Raw genomic sequence first — 21,168 nt, forward strand, 5'->3', positions numbered from 1 at the left:
AATATATTTAAGAAAAATTGCACACCATTTGAGAGTACATTTAATTTACATTTAACTAAAGGTTTAAGAATGTATAATTTCCAAGGAATATTGTTCAAACTTAAGGCTTGAATATTATTTTTATAACACCAAAATTCTTTTAATTGTTCATCTGTTCATTTGGAGGATGGGTAATTGTGTTTCATTCATATAAATGACAACTTCCTAATTATTGACATGAGTTCTCAAACCACTATAATTCGCTCACTTACAATTACCACCAGATTTACAGCAATCTCAAACCAAATTTTTTTTATATTTTAATTTTTTTTTATACTTTCCTTTGTAATTTTCATTCGCGTCTACTATAAGATCGCGTCTACTAATTTTTCGTTCGTAATTATTTTTGTAACGACTGAAAATTTTATATTATCAGCTAAATGTTTCTTTTTTTTATTATGATAACACGCTCTCGGCGATTAAAAAACCTTTTAGGAAGATTTTCAAATGTGCAATAACAATTCTTAGAATTTTATTTTTAAAAAAAATATTTCAAACTACAACACGATTAAATTCTAATAAGCACGATTAAACTAAGTTAGCTGTGTTTAAAGTAGTGATATCAAAAAATTTTTAAGTAAACTCATGGAGCTCCGTGGAAGATTTACAGGAAAGATACGATTTTTTTAAGCTTTCATAACTATAATTATATAACAAAAAAATTCCTAATTTTTTTAATAACGCAGTTGTTGTTACAAATTTACTCCTTCGCGTGCAGGTCGTCGGGCTACCGAAGCGGGGGTGCCATCTCCTCTGCAGAGGATCAAAATTGTGATGGCATTTCGTCGGATCATCCTCCAGGGATGTTTCCCAGACCGTCGCCAATAGCCCATTGTGCAGCTTTAGTGCGACGTAAATGAACATCAACTACAACAACAACGAATTTACTCATGAAATTTTTTTTTATTTTCAGTGTAATAAAATTAAAAAGAAAAAAGTGTTCATTTTAAAAAATCATGTTTTTTTCCCCTCCAATGAATTTCCAAACCACAATCAGCACGTTTCTCTCTCCACACCACAACCGTCACAACCTTATCTCCACACTTCCACACCACAACCCGCACATACCTCTCTTCACACCACCACTAACAGGTGGACTTTCACTTACAACACACTCAACCAACCTCCGTACACATGCCTGTTCTTTTACGAACACCAGCATCGAACTCACTATCTTGAGCTCTCCAACAAGTAGCGTGCATTACATACCTTAACCAACTGCGCTACATTAGCGTCGACAAATTTTACAGTATAGTATATCTCTTTTGTTTTTAAATATATTTAAGAAAAAATTGTTCACCATTTTCGAGTAAATTTACTTAACAGTTAACTGAAAGTTTAAGAATGTATAATTTCCAAGGAGCATTGTTCAAACTTAATACTTTAATATCATTTTGATAGCACCAGAATTAATTTAATAGCCCATCTGCTCATTTAGAGGATGGGTAGTCGTGCTTCATTCGTATGAATGACAACTGTCTAATTATCGACATGAGTTCTTTACATTACTACATACTTTCATTTATACTTAACTCCTGATTTACAGCTCTCTGAAACCTTATTTTTTCATTTTTTAATTTCAATTTACCGTTTTTTCGAAGTAAAATAATTTATTTTTATTTTTCTACTATATTCTGTTATCTTCATTCACGTTTATTTTAAAACGCTCTAGACTTTTTAACAGTTGACCTTCTACTTTTGACTGCGATATTATTCACGTGCTGTTGCTACTCAGTCTCGATCACACACAACGTATTCACTCGACTGCTAAAACCAACGCAGGTGTGACCACGACTGTGAACTCAATATTGCTCCCATGATCAGAACTGACATAGTTCTCCCCGCAGTGACCTTTCTCGTGTTTCAAACTATCTGTATGCCAAGTTTCATAGATTTCGATTAAATGGTAGTCTTCAAAGAACAAACACACCCACAGAAATTCACTTTATTTATAGAGAGAGAAAATTATTTTTGTTCGTCTTTTAATTAATTTTGACTTTAGAAATGTTTATATCGTAATAATCACGATAATTCTACCTAGATAGAATTTTAAATCATTGTTCCCAAAATGAAAAATAAGTATTGTTCGATCTCTGAATTTCGTCCTTAGTCTCGTGAAGTCCATAAAAAGAGAATTAATTCATTTTGATTTTAGAAATATTAATATCATAATAACGATAATTCTACGTAGATTAAATTTTTTAAATCATTGGTTTACAAAATGAAAAATAAATATTGTTCGATCTCTGAATTTCGTCCTTAATCTCGAGAAGTCCATAAAAAGAGAATTATTTAATTTTGATTTTAGAAATATTAATATTATAATAACCACGATAATTCTACCCAGATCAAATTTTAAATCATTGTTCACGAAATGAAAAATAAATATTGTTGGAACTCTAAATTTCGTAAAGTTCATAAAAAGATAATCAAAAGGTAATGTTTAACAAGACGATGAAAAGGAGAATTTCATTAATATTCCTCGTCTATTCCTCCTCCAATAAACAAACAGGGGAATCCATTGCTATTCAATAGAGGAAACTCGTGGTGAAAGCGCAATTATTTAAGGGATAATTTCCTCATTCATTCTCGTCTTCTCCAAGGAATTCAGTTATTAGGAGTGACATGATGGCAACGACGACTGCAGAGATGGAAGCAGTAAATGGGGGGCGATATATAATATGGGGTGTCTTTTGAAATGATAAGATTGAAAAGCCGTTTTCTTATCAGAAATTGAGTGAAATATCGTTAGCTCAGGTGAGTTCATTATTAAAACCGATCCACAAGTACAATCTCAGACATGACTTTGAATAAAGGGTTGATCGAAGCGATTGTTAAGTTAAGGCATCTTTGTTTGATAAAGGTTGGGTTATTGTTTAAATGTTGACACTATTGGCTCAAATACTAAACGTTAGGCTTAAGAACTATACAAATGTGTTATCAGAAAGGGCAATAAAATAGAGAATAAAAAATTAGCTTAGCTAAACAATTTAAGTAATAACATTGTTTATTAAATAGTAACATATTTTATTTTATTCGTAGTAAAACCTCGCTAAGTCAATATTTTGGGAACCAAATAAATATATTGTTGTTGAAGGATATGTTGTTATATCGTGGGCTTACATACTTTGGAGACACAATAAATTTTTTTTTCAATTTTAATGTTATATATGTATTAACCATAAATGTATTTATATATTGTGTAGAAAGATAATTCTGAGTGTTAATTAGGATTAAATTATATACCAATGAAATAAATTTAGAAAACAAGATCGCAGACATGCCTGAAAACGTTTTTTATTGAAAATAATCTGATCTTTTTGTTTGCTTATTCATTTTACTGACTGTAAAGTCAACCATAAAAGAATGTGTTGAGTCCAAAGTACGAAAATGAATTTCGTTTGTGAATGGGTGCTCCACCCACCCGCTATGGAAAAGATTGTCTTTTAGGTGTTAATGTGATGCTTGTGGTGATTTGTGACTCATAATCAGCTTTTAACATGAACTAAATTAAATCAGATAGGAATGTTACATCTATGACTTGTTAATAGATGAGGGAAACCATTCTAAGAATCGAAACTCTTGAAGTGGTCAGCAGTGAGTCTTCTCTTGTCAAAAAGAGATGGAAAAAATGGCAAAAGATGATAAAATAAGACTTTTACATTATTTGATAACCAATAATAAATGGAAAAAATAAGGTTCAAATTTGGAGAGAGAAAAAAACGTTTCACAGGGATCTATCGCTTTGGAGAATATCGTAATATTCAGATGACCATGACATTAATTCATATGCAAGTTCGTCGGGACCACGAATCGTGATCGCAATAAGGGGAGTTATATTGTATTGGATATCGTAGTAGCGAGAGTTCACTGTAATAACGTATCATAACATATTTTTTTATAATTTAGTTACTAGAAATAAATTATGAAAACGTCAAGTTGTAGATAACTAGTCTGATATTGTTTTGTTTCCAGTTATAGTTCCAAGTAAGACTTCAAACCCTTATTTTTTTATTTGAATTACTTTACCCGTATTTTAATTGCTGTTTCTCTATGGAGATTACCCGCTGTAGTTTAAATTGTCTGCTGACTTTGAAAGCTAATTTTTAACTTTTCTAGTAATAATTATTTTAAGCGAAGATAAGCAGCAAACCTTCATGCGGGATTATAGGTTGGAATTTTGAAAGTTTCTACTTAAATTAAACCTTATGTCTCGTAAATTTTTTTCCATTCGTTTTTTGAATATTTGGATGCGCAAAAACTGAATGAAAAAATTTGCAATTTACTGGAAGTTTAAATATTTACATTGGGTTAATAACTAAGTATTTGTCCGGCCGGGATAGCCTGGTCGGTAGGGCGTTGGGCCCAAGTCCGAGAGTTCGAACCCCGCCAGCCGAAGACTCCCGTCTAGTAAAGTGACTGATGCACGTTAAATCTGTCGAGTCGCAAATGCCTCCATGTTCCCTTGCAAATCAATACCTCTAGGGGTACTGGATTGGAGATCGATCGTTCAGCTCAGAGTTACGATCTGCGGATGAATGAATGGATGTATAGTATAGTCCGCCTTATAAACGTATGGTGTGGCAGAAGTCGAATTCTGGGTCATAGATGGCGCCTCTGAGAAACAAGAAATACACACTCTGCCTTAAATTTGCTCGGTTTCACCAAGCAGGTTTGCCCGTGTAGCAAGTGGCATTAGAAACAACAGCAACACTAAGTACTTGCTTTTTTTTTTTGAAAAAATTTAACATTCTGAACGTCAGTATATTTTTGGCATAATGTGCTATATTATTCAAAAGAGGATTATTTTTTTCTACCGGAATCAATATTTTATTTTCTTCGAGTTATTTTAAGTTATTTCTCAGATCATTAAAATGGAATATATTTTTAGATTAATTAAAAGAAATGATGTGTGTCCTTGAAGAACAAATTTAGAAATTTATCATTCATGTAATGAACCTGACATTATTAACTTCCTGAAACAACAAAGAATAAAATGGGTAGTTCACCACGGGACCGTACCACAAAAGGAATTATCAATGCCAAACCAGTCGGTACACGAAAAAGAGACAGGCCGAATTTGAGATAGATAGATGGCCTAGAAAAATACCTTTTGGTCTTAAAAACTATAAACTGGAAAACGTTGGCGGGAAAGAAATTAGGCAGGAAAAAAATTTTTGTGAAGGCCAAGGCCCACTCTGGGCTGTCGAGCTATTGATGATGATGATAAAAATGGAATATCAAATGTAGAGAAATGAACATGTAAGAAATTCCAGAGAAATCACCATACATTCATGCATACTTTTAGAATCTTTATCAAAAATTAAAAATAAAAAGTATAGATATTTGAAGTTTACAAATTCATATTGAACTAGTAGAAAAACAATACGCTATCGAAATCTATCTTATCACTAGTGAAAAAAGCGATTACTAAAATTGAAAAGTTTTTTTTTTCACTTCCTATAGCTCATGCTCTCCCTCTATATATTTATACATCTTGTTCAAACTTTCAATCGTTCAAATTTTTTTACACTTCTAGTGGATGACCACTTGTAGTGGATGACCACTTGATGCTAATGCAGTTTTTTCAAATATTAAATCATTCATTAAATTAAATGAATTCATTTTAGTTTTATATGGGAGGAAAAATTGTTAATTATTTAATTAAGAGCAACTAAAATAAAATATTTCTTTGTTGATCTAAGTAGGAATTGAACTTTTTTTTATAATACTTGTTTTTGATTAGATGAGAAAACTGAAATGTGTTGAAAGACTCTTACCGGAAGTACCCTTTTGTTCGAATTGACAGTCAAACTAATTACAATTTTTGTCAGATTTCGATTATCTCTTTCTTTCCCATCTAAATATTAAATTGAAAACTTCGACATTTACTTTATTATTTTCTATTTCGATTCTATAAAGGCTTATTAAAAGGAAAAAAAAAGCTGCGCTATCTTTTTAAAGCATAGGTTTCTAAAAGAGTAAAATTTCGAAGCAATGTGAAATTCAACTTAACTTAAAAATTCTGGTATAATTGTGTTTGATTCTTTTTTTAATCTAAAATACTTTTTAAGAGCATTTTATTTTCCCTCTTTCATTTTTCAGTCCGAGATGACAAAACAAAAGAGATGTTTATTTGTTTTAAGTTATTGACGTATGTTGTTTTTTGTTTGTAGGAGTGGGTGGACGTGAATCTTCGGTGGAATGCGAGTGAATACGGGGGTGTTAAAGATCTTCGAATACCCCCTTGGAGGATATGGAAGCCGGATGTTCTCATGTACAATAGGTACTTATTTTCTTTCTTAACAACGTTCGTTAACGGAAAAACTTGGAAACTTGTCTCAGGGACTGTATATGGGTGATTCTTTTTAAACATGACAATTCGGACCAAAAAGTTTCTTCAAATTTAAAGTCTTCAAAATAATCTAAAATTTTTTTGTATACTTCATTAGCTACATTTATTAATATCTTATACAGCAGTGTAGTTTATTGACATTTGCTCGAGAAAAAAAATAAAATCGAAATTCTCCAAATCTTGAATGCCAACAAAATGACATATTAGCTTAGAATTTTAAAAAACAGTCATTTTAAGAAAATATTAAGTAACTCAACTTATGCCTTTATGTTAGATGGACCATAATTTGCTAAAATTAATTCTTTTTATCCACTGTAGAGAGAAACAAAAAAAATTTTGTTGCTGATATGTACAGAATAAAATTGTGTATAATAATCAATCATTAAATAAATAAATGACTTTGATTACATCCAAGCATATTACAATCATACATAAACTTGGTATTAGGTTAATACAGTAGGGAACCGATTATCCGGAACGATCGGGACCATCGCTATTCCGGATAACTGATTTTTCCGGTTTTCTGAATCGCTACAAAGAGCCATTTTTTTTTTATTGTTAAACCCAACTAAAAAAAAAATGTTTAGAAATATTCTTAAAAAGAAGAAAAAATGATGAAGTAATACACTAATGATTATTTCCAAAATGATGGTAAGGTAAACATCTTTCAAAAAAGAAAGAAAAATCCTAAAATCTTATGAGGAAAAAAAAAAAATTTAAAAATATTGCGGGAAAATTTATCGAATTTCGTTCCGGTTTTTTGGTTTTCCGGTTTTCTGATTTCCGGATAACGGGTTCTGTACTGTATTTGCTTTTCCTCTTTACAGTACTATCAGTTAAACAAAATTTCTGGTAACACTTCAATGTCCTGGCATTCATAAGCCAGGAAAATGACAGCCAGGATAATGACAAATGCGCCATTTTATAGCATATAACTTTACTTTAATTTCAAATTTTGGCCTAAGACGTTTATATTCTACAGAAAACAACGGGATATCTTAAAATAACTCAGATTAATCTGTGTAGTTTATGTTATTAATGATTTCAAGAAGCCAGAAAAATGACAACACAAAAACCTACTCACCTTGAAAAATTTTTTATAATAGATTTTGAACCAGAAAATTGGTTCTTTATTCATGCAACAAACAAGACATGTTCATATAGGAGGGTATCTAATCAATCTATTAACATAAGATATTGATTGCTGGCTCTATCTATTTTGGTTATAAACCACTAAATAAAAGTAGCCAGAAAAATGACGGATTTTCTTGGGACAAACACATTATTGACAGAAAAAAATATTTTAAACGTAGTTTTTGTAAATAATACCCTCTGCGTACATTCTAGAAATGCTTACACCGGTTAAGATAAAAAAAAAATTATTTTGAAACATTTATGGGAAATTTTGAAGCTAGTTATTATTAGAAACATTGTTTGAGACGTGCCAGAAACATGAAATTTTGAAGTTCAATTAAATTTTAACGTATACAAAATAGTCAATGCTAGTGCAAAGTCATTTTAAAATGCCAACAGCAATGCTATTTATTATGACTGATATATTTCAAAAGTTATGAAACTTTTTTTTAAAAAAATTACCGAATGGTGAGTTTTCCCCCCTAGATTAAAACTATCAATGTATGATTTCCGTAAATTTTTATAATATTAAATGACGCTGAATAATGTTTTAAATATTTCACAATGCAATTTTTCACAGTGTAACAATGTCGCTGTGTAGCATTCTTAATGTAACATAGTAGTTATTCGCAAAGACTTTATGTTGTTTGAGTTTAATTATACAACTATTATTTAGTTCAGCCTAAAAGGAAAAAAAAAACAGATGCCCCATAAAAAATTCATAAAGAAACGATGAGTTTGCCGATGAGAATATTACACGGAAGAAATAAACATAATTGTAACAAATCCCAAATAGCGCCTAATCTTAGATAACATCTGAAAATCAATGAAATCTAACGTTATCTTGCACAACTTCTAAGATTAGAATGATACATAAGGTCGCTGTTTGCTCTGCATTATATAATATTAGATTCTAAGCGAACTAATAATATCTACCGTTCGCTGTAATGTTATTTTGCATTAGTTTTGATGCTGTATAATGTTAAATTTTGTATTTTCTGTTATTATTTTGCATTGCTTTTTATTTTTTGGAGTGAGCAAGAGGAAGATTTGGATGGTAGTAGAATAATTAGGTGATAAAGTTTTACTTAATTCTCTGTATTGCTGTGAAGCAGTAAAACATATAACAATGGTTTTATAATATCATTCCATGCATTATTTACTTAGCAATACAGAAATACTAAATAAAATTATATTAATGAATTCAGATATCATCCATTTTCTTCCCTCTTACTCCAAAGTATATCTTAGATTCAACAGTTTTTTTTTATTATTTAAACTTTAATTAAATAATACTATATTATAACACAAGTTAAAAATTTATGATTGTTAATAAATAATATATTTTTTTCTTGACTTTAGAACTATTTGATACAGTTTGAGTTAAGTAGTTCAATTGCAGATCTTTATTTACTTAAAATTATATTTCCAAGCAGTCATTAAATGCTTAGATGAAAGTTTTTATGAAATGTTCTGCAACAGTTAATAATGTGTGTTCTACACAAAAACAGGGATGAATCTCACAGGTTTCTCTCTTTCTTCAAACTTCAAACATCACAATCTACATGGGGACTTTCCACCATGGTAGATTTAAAGTGAACCCTGCGGAATATCCACACTGGTTGTTTCATTTGCTGCAAGGATTGAACTCCCAGTTTTCCCTCAGAGCGTGCAATTTCCATATGCAGTTGAAAACAAAAAGTTTCTACATAGATTTTTTTGAAGATGAATTAAATAATAAACGAGAATTTATTATAAAAGAAATATATTATAAATAAATATACAAAAGAAATAAATTATAAAGAAATGTACAAAAGAAATAAACTTCATATAATATAAAGAAATATGTAAAAGAAAATAAATTAAACTATACCATGCAAAAATTAAAAATTATTAAACAATGATTCCTTATTCGAAACTTAAATTATTTAACTTTAAAATGTTTTTAAAAATTTCTTACAACGAAAATCAATGGGTAAATGGCATCGATAACTGAAATGGATGATAATTTTAAAAGTTCGAATGTTAGATTGAACACTATTTAATCTTATATAATATTAGCTCTAATATTAGAAGATAGGACTCTTACGTTTTCTAGCAAGACAGTATTATATTGCATATTTCTAAGGTTAAATAATATCTTTTTGCTACCTGGGATAGTGTGTTGACTTGTGTCACTTTAAAGTTTCTTTCAGGGAAATTCATTACCATATCCCCTCAGGTAATTAAACATCGGCATCAAATTTCTTAAAAAGAATTTTTCCTTATTTTTTATAAATAAAGATCGAATTCTTTTTTCTATTTTATCTTTAATCTAAGTTTTTTTTTTTTTTTTTTTTTTTGCTTTCAATTTTTTATAGTCGTTCTTTTGTTTAAAAAAAAATCTGCTGAAGCTGCGAAGTTTTGCAGGGCCCACTGCCGTACTGGAAGGTTTCTGCAACAACTCTCAGCAGCTATAAGAAAAGCGTATTGTTAGCAAGAAAAAAAGAAAAAAAACGTTAATATTTCATGTGACGTCAGAGCCTTCGAAAAAACAGTCTCAAAACATAGCCACCATAAAGTTTGCAAACGTTTCACAGTAACATTTACGTTTTTCAATTTGTGATGATTATTTTTTTTTTTTTTTCATTTGAAATAATCGTAACCCGATGCAGAGGATTTTTCAAGTACGTGAGAAGCGTAGTTATGTGGAATAGAAAATCGACTAAATGATCTCCGTGGTTTTTTCGAATAATTTGCACACTGTAAAAAAAAAAAAAAGATTTCTCAAAATTAAGCAAAAATGCGTCAAAATTGTTCCGAAACAATTAATTATAGTCGAATTTGAAAGCCCCATATACTCATAATATAGTGACAGGCCCAAAACAGCATATGCTCAAACATCATTTCAAATCCGAAGTCTTATTTTGAAAATAATTAATGGAATCTCTAGGTATGCACTTTTTTGATTGAAACCCAATGTTTGAAAGAAAAGAAAAAAATTCTAATCGCCATTTTGCAAAAACTCTCTTAACTGCGAAACGTTTTATTCTTTTCTGCTGAAATTGTTCTACGTTAATACTGCGAGAAAAAAATATTGATAAATTGCTTAATGAAATAAATGAATTGTTTTTGCTAATTTCATTTAATGGAAAGTTACTTTAAACACGAAAGTAATTTCACTAATTACAAATTAATATTTCTTTCGATCGCAAAACTATTGTATTTCTTTGCCTTATATTAAAATTTATTGTCAATCAATACATAATCACAATTTACATTTATCAATTAAAAGATAACATGATTTAAAGTCGAATTTTTCTGAACTGAGTTGCAAATACGTACGGTTTTCAATTTAAGAAATGTTTAATTTAGAAAGTTTAACTTTTTATTATATTATTTTTAGTACAAGGTCTTTCGCTGGAAGATTTTACTTTGTTAATAATGTTCAACTCCATGGCCTTGTTATTTTGAACCCAATCCAGAAGACAAGTAACCTCCTCGATCAAGTATTGGGAGAAATCTGCCTTAGTGGAGGATTTTTTGATGGAACTGATTCGCATTTGTGTTGCATGTAGAGGAAAACCACAAAAACCTTTTACGTTTAGTCTGACTGCAAGGGGACTCCAACCCATAATCCGTCAACTGCTGAGCATATTTTTCGTCAGCACTGTGGTTGGTGTGAGCCGGGTGCGGAATTCGTATCGAAAAGCTACTGCTGAGATTTGAACTAGGTTCACCTCATAGGAAGGCTCTATCTCCTGAACCAACACGACTCCCTATTCATCAAATATTATTTTGTAATTTTATATTATTTTATAACCGTCTCTGAACAGCTGACCCAATATCAGATATACAACTACTAATACTCAACTCCTTAGCCTTAGAATTTTGAACCCAATCCAGAAGACAAGAAGGGAACTTCTGGATCCAGTATTGGGGGAAATTCGCTTTCATGGATGACTTTTTTGATGGAAATAAACCACATTTGCCATACACGGTGAAGAAAACCACGAGAACTTCCCTTGGTTAGCCTGATGGCAAGACTGTAACACATGATCTGTTTACCACTAAGAATATTTTACTTCAGCACTGTGGTCGGTGCAAGCCAGATACGGAATTCGTATCCATCAGACATCGCTGGGATTCGAACCCAGATCACCTCATTGGAAGGCGAATGCTCTATCCCCTGAGCTCTCACAGGAAGATTTTGTTTTTTCTTAAAATATATTTTGGAGTGCACAATCTGTGGCCCACCGACTGCTGATATGCGGCATAATGAAAAAAGAACTTTTTTTCCCCTCAGGAATTAAGGAAATGTCGAATATTTTAAATCGTGCTTTCGAGTCATTACTTTTTGACGGGTTTTATTTGTTCAGATTCCATTGTAAATCTATTTTGATTCTCGATCGCTTTTTTAACCGCTTGGTTATCTATATTCTGTGTGAGACAAAAAAAACTTACAATGAATAAAGCTTATCAAAAACGCTCCGTTAAAATACAATGTTATTATAAAAACTGTAAAAATTAAAAAAAATATATAATACATATAAACTAATATTGTTTGTGCTTTTTAAAAAAATTATAATTTAAGCCACTCCAACGATTAAGATTTTTTGTTAAACGCTTTGAAAACAGCATTTTTTTTTACTATACTGCTTTTAAAGCATTGAGACTGTTTTGAAAATAGTTTTAATATCAAGATTTATAATATAACATTTTAAGTGTAATTATTCCGTCAAAATTTGAGTTGTAAATTACTTTATTCAATTCTCCCTTTAATCAATTGATTTGTTTCAAAAGTGTTATTGCTTTTTCGAACTTCATCTTAAAATAAACTGATCTCTTGCAAATATTTAATTAACTAATTAAGACTAAAGGTTCCTTTTATTAAATCAGAGACATCACGAGATTTTATTTCTCAGAAAAATAACTTAGAAATGTTTTTTTCTATTTTGAAATCGTAAATGTCGACCCAATCGAAAAGGAAAAATTATGTTAACGAATAAAAGAAGCACTTTAAAATGGAATAAAAATATCAACAATCACCGGAATACATTAGTTAATAAGTCGCCATTAAGAATTTTAATCACTGATTGACCAAGTAGATTAATTCTAGGAAATAAAATGAATTTTTTTCTTTCATTTTGAAAATTCTAATTAATATCGGTTTTTCAATCAGTTAGAAGAAAGAGAGGAAATTTTTTTTTACTTCGTACGAAATCGAAGGGATAATATTTTTAAACTAATTATTCTTGTTCGCAATTAGCTTTCCTTTTGTTTTTACAGTGCATTTGCGATGCAAAATAATTTATAATACTTTTTCTCCTATTTAATAATTTAATTTATATAAAATTACTTTTTTCTGCTCAACATAAAATTACAACCAGAATTATTCGTGGACAGTAAACAGGATATTCGATTATCTCGAAATGTGTATAATCGTAAGAAAAAATAAATATTGATTACGAGGATAAACATTTACATTTATTTGCGAGATTACTTGCTCTAAGACAGGGTTTCTTAACCTGTGGTTCATGAACCCCTAAGGGATCCATGAGTTATATTTTGTGGGTCCGTTGACTTCTCCTAATTTTTAAAACGTTTGGAAGCCTACCGATTGCTTGTAAATCGAACTATGGCAGCTATAATTCCGTTTGCTACTGTGTATCTTTGCGAAGCGGGATTTTCCACACTTGTGACAATAAAAATATAACATCGAAATCGATTGAATGTTGAACATGATATGCACGTTGCTTTGTCGAAAACCATCCCCCAATTAAATTTATTAATTACGGAAAAGCAGCAGCAACCTTCACATTAAAAATTTTAATTTTAAAAATTTTGTATACTATTAAAATAATAAAATCAAATGTTTTCTAATAATTGATGTTTTTTGCAATTATTTTTTTTTCTCACAGGGGGGTGGTCCGTGACTTCTTGAAAATTTTTTAAAAGGGGTCCATTATAGCAAAAAGGTTAAGAAACACTGCTCTAAGAGATGTTTTAAATCCTAAATTATATTCATTGGTGTAGGAAATTAATAGAGTTTGCAGACTGGGTCGATTATCTCTAGAACTACTGGACCGATTTTAATGAAATTTGATGTGTACATACATTGATGCAATAGAAAACAAATGTGCAGCATAAAAAAAATCATTTTTAAATCTAACTCATGAAATGACTTGATCCTTTCAGCGCAGACGAGAAGTTTGATGGCACCCACCCTACAAATGTTGTAGTGCGTAACAATGGCAGCTGCACGTACATTCCACCGGGGATATTCAAGAGTACTTGTAAGATAGACATCACGTGGTTTCCCTTCGATGACCAGAAGTGCGAGATGAAGTTCGGTTCTTGGACATATGACGGGAATCAACTGGACCTTCGGCTGTCCAACGAAGAAGGTGGGGATCTCTCCACATACATCACGAACGGAGAGTGGGATCTCATCGGTGAGTATTTACATTATAGCAGATACTTAAATAAATCCATTTAACGATTTCAGTTCAGACTTGCACCACTTTATGAGTCAATAAATTCTTTAATAATTTCTTTGGAACCAATCACAGGGACCTTTCACACGGCATGCGATTCACGTGATCACCGTTGAAAGAAAACTATTGGTGAGATTTTCGCGGGAAAATATATTTTACCAATTGGGTATAATATGAAAAAAAAAACACAACTACTTCTACTTACTAGGAATAACATTTACCTTTTAGTTTAATTAATAAGCTGAGTTCTAAATATGTTTAATAAATTCATATTTCAAAAGGAACTAGACTAATGCAATTCCAACCTGCCGAGTAGCGACTTATAACAACACACTTCATGTAATGTTTACTTGTTGCTAAAAATCAGGTTCGCAGAAAATGCTGTTTTTTAGTTAAATTTAGTAGGAATAACACATCCTGTGACGTAGGCTATAGTATACCCAATTAGGTGCTCATTTTTTTCACGAAACCGGTCAGTGAATAATTGCTCTTCTCTGGTCACAGCTGGAAAGCCAGAACGACGAATGCCTTTGAGGACAAAATTTACATTTTAACGTTTAGATTACCATTCACTAGGTGATCCTTCGACAATGGCCCTTCCATACGCAGCACAAATGTCTCGAACAGCCTTTGCAGCCTTAGAGCCTTGATTGAAATCAAAAATTCTCCTTTCATTTTATTGATCTCTGAATATTTACGAAAATTAAATGAAAAAACATCGACTCCTTAAAACAAATCACCCCTTTTCGAATCATCTAAAACAGTATTCCAAAATAATCAAATGACATGTGCGGAATTATGTTACAACTAATAAGAAATGAGCATAATTTTTAGCTGCCTAATAAAAAAAACGGAATTTGGAATAAATTGAAAGAATAGTGTGATGTGTGAGAATGTTAATTATGTTCCTGGCTAAGAAACTGAGCTTAATTTATAATTGAATTTAATATTTCTCAATGAGTATGAAGTTGATATTAAGTTCACAAAACAAACACGTTTCTAAAATTACTTAAGGATTCATGTTTCAGTTCATAAATAAACACATTTCGTTTTATTCTTCTTCGTCTACGGTTATAGTTACTGTCTAAACCATTAGTATAAATATTTATTTTCAATTAACTTATTTAAAACTCGTTTGCGTTTATCTAAGGATCTTTGGAATAAAAAAAGTGTAATTTTCCTTCTCATCTATTAATTATTATTTTCTTTGAAAATAAAGAATTCCATATGAAACGCAATTGTAATTAATTTATTCTCTGTTTAATAAATAAGTAGACGTCTACGTGAAATAATGATTAAAGGAATAACTTTATTAAGGTTCTTTAAATCTTTGGATTTCTTTCTTTCTTTCAGTAATTTATTTTAAATTTAAACACTGTAAGAAACATCTCAACACCGAAAATGGTACTTTTCACCAAATTGGTGTCGTGAAACGACATACTTTTACTGCACCAAACATGTTTCTTTTATAAAATGTAATGTCATTTGAAATTTATAAAGATTCATTGCTTATTTACGATACAGCATAAAGTAAGAATTTAAGGATTCATGTTTCTAAAAATAAAATGTGTTTATTAACGGATAGAAAATATTCTCAAATTATTTAATGCAAGTGACAGATTTAAGTCCACCTTCTTAAAAGAACATCTTTATTATACAACTATAACTACCTTTTATAACAACTCTTTTTTTTAAAGCATCGGGCGAGGCGAAATCAAAATTTCACATTCTTGTAAACGAAAAAAATGACGATCGTCAGAAAGTTTAACCAAGATTGACGAAATAATTTCATGAATTTAGTTAACTTGAGTACGCGAATCGAATCTTTATCATTTATTTTATTTTATAACCTTCGTTAAACAGCCGACCCAATTTTTGGGGGTTTACGACTACTAATGCTCAACTCTACATTCTTGTCATTTTGAACCTAATCCAGAAGACAAGGGGACGACTGGATCAAATATTGGGAGAAATTTAGTCTTCGTTTAGGATTTTTTGATGGAACTAACCCGCATTTGGTTTACGTGGAGAGGTAAGACCACGAGAACGTCCCTAGGTTGGCCTGATGCCAAAGGGACTCTAACCCATGATCCGTCTACCACTGAGGATACTTCACGTGAACACTGTGGTCGATGCAAGCCAGATGCGGACTCGTATCGATCAGTCATCCCTGGGATTCGAACCTAGTTCACCACATTGGAAGGAGAAAGCTCTATCCCCTGAGCCATCGCGACTCAAAAATGTTTCCATGCCGGGAATCGAACCCGGAAGTTTAAGATATAACAACACCAGGACCCGAGCTATGGACTTCAAATTATTAGCCATTAAATTAGCCACATATCAAAGGTAATCGCCAATTTCCGTAAGTCTTAGCCAAATGCAAATTTTAACAAGTTTTTATGATGAATTGTTTCGCGTATTTTACGCGAACGGTAGTTTATTTCAGGCTTATATTATTTGAAACCAATTCTAATTGGTTATGCGGCTCATCTTACGAAAACTACTGAAATCGAATAAAAAATACTGTCTGTTGAGAAAAATTCATTTTGACGTAATTTTGAGGATCGAGTTAAATATATATATTTTTTTCCAGTATGGAGCAGCAATAGCTCAGGAGATAGAGAGTTCACCTTCTAATCAGGCGAACCGGGTTCGAATCCCAATCGATGCGAATTCCACATCCGGCTTGCAGCGACCACACTGCTGACGTGAAATATCCTCAGTGGTAGACGGATCATGAGTTAGAGTCCCTTTGCCGTCAGGCTAAACTTGGGAGGTTCTCGTGCTCTTCCTATCCATGTAACGCAAATGCGGGTAAGCTCCATCAAAAAGTCCTCCACGAAGGCAAATTTCTCCCAATACTTGATCCAGGAGTTCCCTTGTCTTCTGGATTGGGAATTACAAGGCTACGGAGTAGTAACATTAGTAGTTGTTAACCCATAAATTTGGGTCAGCTATATTCAACGACGGTTATAAAATTAAATATAAAAACAACAAATTAGGATAGGTATAACATCACAGTTTTAACAGTGAATGAAAATTTCAATCAATACTATCTCTTTTAAATCTCGTAAAAAGTTTTCTACTGTAAGCCAAATGAAAAAAAAAAGACAATTTATTTTTTTAAAAAAATAGCTCGTTAATATTTGAAATCTAAATTTACAATATATTGTTAAGGTTCAATGTTTAATTTGAACATATCATACGCGAGAATGTTTGTTTAAAATAGAAACAATGAAAGTATTCAAAGCTATAATAAAGCTTAAAAAGACCGATTTTGAAAAACAACAAATAAGCAGAAGTAGGCCATTAGAGGGATTACACATTGCCTAGCTCTTAAATTTAATCATTTCTAATCCTTTTTTTAAACAAATAAATCTGTTTGTTAATTCTATAAAGAGCAAATGTTTCGATTCTCAATAAATGTAGCGCTTTTTATTTCAATGGAAGTGTATCATTACTCGTTGCCAAGACACAGATGAGCAAAAAAAAGAAGGCGGGTACAGCTAAGAGAGAACCACGAAATGAACGGTAATGTACTGATTAATAATTTTCTTTTTATTGGTTCTGCAGCTGCAACCACCGAAATATTAACTGAATCGAATATTTTGGACAGTGTGAAAAGTAAAAGCAATACAGCAATAAATTGTGAGGAGGACAAAGAAGATGAAAACGGAAATTATGAAGAAATCACCAAACCTTCATGTGATAAAATGTTAAAATCATTTGAAACAATTCGATAGTGGATAATATTTTACAAGATAAAGGTGCATCAATTGCTATTTGAATTATGTCGAGTGTTTATGAATTTAAAACCTGTTTTGTGTTGTATAAGTATTTCAAATGATGATTTTCTATATAACGAATTTTCCATATGAGGAACTTTTTATCGGAATTCTGCAACTTCGTTAAATAGAGATTGGGCTGCATTAATTTCGTTCTTTTACTGCACTGTAAAAACTGTAGCATAATATATCTCCGAAATTGCCGTTGAACAATCTGAAAGAATTATGTGAAGAATCTATTTATTTCACCTTAGCATTGCATTCAACATTCAGATACATTTAAAAAATGGTAGTTAATATATTTAAACCAACAAAGGAGAAATTGTAAACCAAGTTCCGGTACATTCATCCTTAAATTATTGTTGTTTTCGAAAATACCAATTAAAGCATACTTTGGATAGGGTAAGCAGTTTTTTTTTTATCATCGATTATGGGAAGACTTGACTTTGTTGGTATATTCAATGTGGCTATACCTCCGCAGAAAAAGTTCTCCGTTTAAAAAATTAGAAACTAGAGCACCGATTTGGCGATTTGAAAACATGCTTATGTATAAACATATGAAAATTAAAAAAAAAGAACCAATCACATAACGGTAAGTAGAAATTATGGTTAACCAATTCTGACGTCATCAAAAGCAGAGACAGCAAAGAAAAGAATAACATGGTAACCAGATACTGACTATCGGCGGAAATTTTGCAATCGAAATTTGTTGCCAGATCCCGACTTTACACGTTAACCAAGAAAATTATTTGCATGAAAATCAAACAAATATAATGTCTCAGTTTAGGGTCGGGATAGCCTGGTCGGTTGGGCGCTGGGCCCATATCCAAGAGGTCGTGGATTCGATCCTCGCCGGCCGAAGACTCCCCGTGTAGTAAATGGTGACTGATGCACGTTAAATCAGTCGAGTCTCAAAGTCCTCCACGTTCCCACAACAAATAAATACCTCTGGGGGTACTGATCCAGGAGTTTCCTTGTCTTCTGGATTGGTTCAAAATTACAAGGCTACGAAGTTGAACGTTAGTAGTCGTAAACCCATGAACTTGGGTCGGCTGTTCAACGACGGTTATAAAAAAAAATGTCTCAGTTTAGTAAAAAAAGATATTTCTAGATCATATTTGAAAAAGAATTCCCAAGTAAATTCGCAGAAATTTTACTTTTGAGGAAAGGAATGTAAATTATGGTAGGTATTTTATTTACGTCTCACTAAAGCTGCAATATGGGCTATTGGCGGCAGTCTGGGAAGCATCCCTGAAGATGATCCGAGGACAAGGATCGTAATTTTGATCCTCTGCAGAGGCTCCCCTGCTTTAGCAGACCAACGATCTGCGCGCGAAGTCAAGCACTTTACGGTAGAACAGTTTAACGAGGACCGATAACGCGCACCCTCGATCCCTACGCAGGCTGATCAAAGTGGTCACCCATCTGCCTACTGCCCGCAGTCACGTCCGTATTCACCAGCACAGATTACCTCCGGGTAATCTATGAGTAAGAGTAAAATCACGAGTTTAGTGCGAAACGTTATTCTCCAGCCGAAATTTCGCCAAACTCGCAGATTTCATCGACAGTTCTGACTCTCCGGGTAACCCTCCGTTTTTGCCGTGTTATCGGAGGGTAACCTATTGACGAGGAGCTTGTAAACAAACAAGATGGAGGATTCTATCGCTGCGTTTGAGCTTGAAGATCTTGAATTTCTTGAAACTGTTGAAAGAAGGGAAAGATATGTCCCAACTATCAGAAATAATGACCTAAGAAGAGTTAGATGAAATAGACTTTTTTGAAAGGCATCGTTTCTTAAAACCTCTCCACTTAAATTAGCGATACTCACGCTAATTTGTTTATGCACGATGCACGTGTTTATATTATATACAAAGTCACATGGTTTTACCTTGCCCAATCAAAGGCCTTGTTATATTTCCTGCAAGAGTTAAACTCGAGTTGTGAAATCCTCTGTTGAAAACGGTTGGAGAATAAAAAGCGAGGGTTAATCCGAGAGTAACTCTGAACCGTGGATATTCCGATCCTCGAGTTACTCTTGAATTTAACTCGGCGTGGTGAATACGGGTGTCAGTGATGCTTCACTTCGGTGTTCTACTGAGAACCGCATCCTTATGATCAGTCCACTGCGGGACCCGTAATTTTTGAAGCGTTTTGAAAGTTGAAATTTATGAATAAGGTGAATAATGTGGAGCAACTTATTTGTAGTAACTGATCATTTATTTGAATTTTTTTTACTCGAAAAAGCGAAGAAAACAGATTTTGAGGCATTGCTTGCGCATCCTCTAACTAAAAACTGTGTTTCAGTATTTTTTATAAACGTCGATGAACTGCCGACCCAATTTTTAGGATTTACGACTACTAATGTTGAACTCCGTAGCCATGTCATTTTGGATCCAACTCAGAAGACGAAAAAGCTGTTGTATCAAGTATCAGGAGAAATTTACCTTCTCGGATGACTTTTTTGACCGAACTAACCCGCATTTGAGTTATATGGAGAGGAAAAGGAAGATCACGAGAATCTCCCATGGTTTGCCAGACTGCAAGGGGACTCAAATCCATGATCCATCTACCACTGAGGATATTTCACGTCAGAACTGTGGTCAAGTGCAAGCCGGATGCGGAATTCCTATCGAGCAGGGGTGGAACCCCGGTTCACCTCATTGGAAGGCAAGCGCTCCATCCCAGAGCCATCGCTGCCCTGTGTTGCAGTATTCACTGCGATTTTTTAAATAAATAATTTTTCTTCTTCTAATGCCTGTTTTGTTTTTTAGCACTGCCAGGCAAGCGCAACGAGATAATTTATGCTTGCTGCCCAGAGCCTTACGTGGACATCACCTTCTATATCCACATCAGGCGGAGGACTTTATATTACGGATTCAACCTCATCATTCCATGTGTTCTCATCTCTTCGATGGCACTACTGGGATTCGCTCTTCCACCCGACTCAGGAGAGAAGCTCACACTTGGTAATTATCCATTCTGTCTATATATGTACATGTTAGTAAATATACCGAAGAGCCATTTCATTATGACCACCCTCCATCTATAACAATAGGCTAGCCCAGGTTTTCATGGTTTCTGGCTGGCCCTGGAACAATGTTTTCATGGGGCACATTAGGACCCATAATCCTCATACAAAAATCCCTGACGTCTGTAAGCTACTTGAACATAGTTGTTCACCCATTCATGGCAACAGTTTTTCCTGCGGGAGATGGTGTTTACCAACAGGATAATGCACCATGTCATAAGGGTCTAATCGTCATGGAACATTCCAGTGACTTTCAAGTCATGTTTAGGCCCCCAAATTCACCTGACCTTAATCCAATAAAGCATTTGTGGTCCTACTTGGAAAACCAAATTCGTGCTGCCACGCTACCCC

General features: G+C 32.7%; 1 protein-coding gene across 1 annotated transcript in view; it reads left to right on the forward strand.

Moving 5' to 3' along the window:
* The window catches only part of LOC107456578 (neuronal acetylcholine receptor subunit alpha-7-like), a 461,896-nt gene that overhangs the window by 410,047 nt on the left and 30,681 nt on the right, over nucleotides 1-21,168 (forward strand). The window contains exons 4-6 of the mRNA XM_071180921.2: nucleotides 6,216-6,325; nucleotides 13,706-13,962; nucleotides 20,561-20,755. Coding sequence (XP_071037022.1) covers nucleotides 6,216-6,325; nucleotides 13,706-13,962; nucleotides 20,561-20,755 — 562 coding nt within the window. The remainder of the gene's footprint in view (nucleotides 1-6,215; nucleotides 6,326-13,705; nucleotides 13,963-20,560; nucleotides 20,756-21,168) is intronic.

Source organism: Parasteatoda tepidariorum, chromosome 8, assembly GCF_982258835.1.
Source record: "Parasteatoda tepidariorum strain Cologne lab strain chromosome 8, Ptep-v5.0, whole genome shotgun sequence".
Lineage (NCBI taxonomy): Eukaryota > Metazoa > Arthropoda > Arachnida > Araneae > Theridiidae > Parasteatoda > Parasteatoda tepidariorum.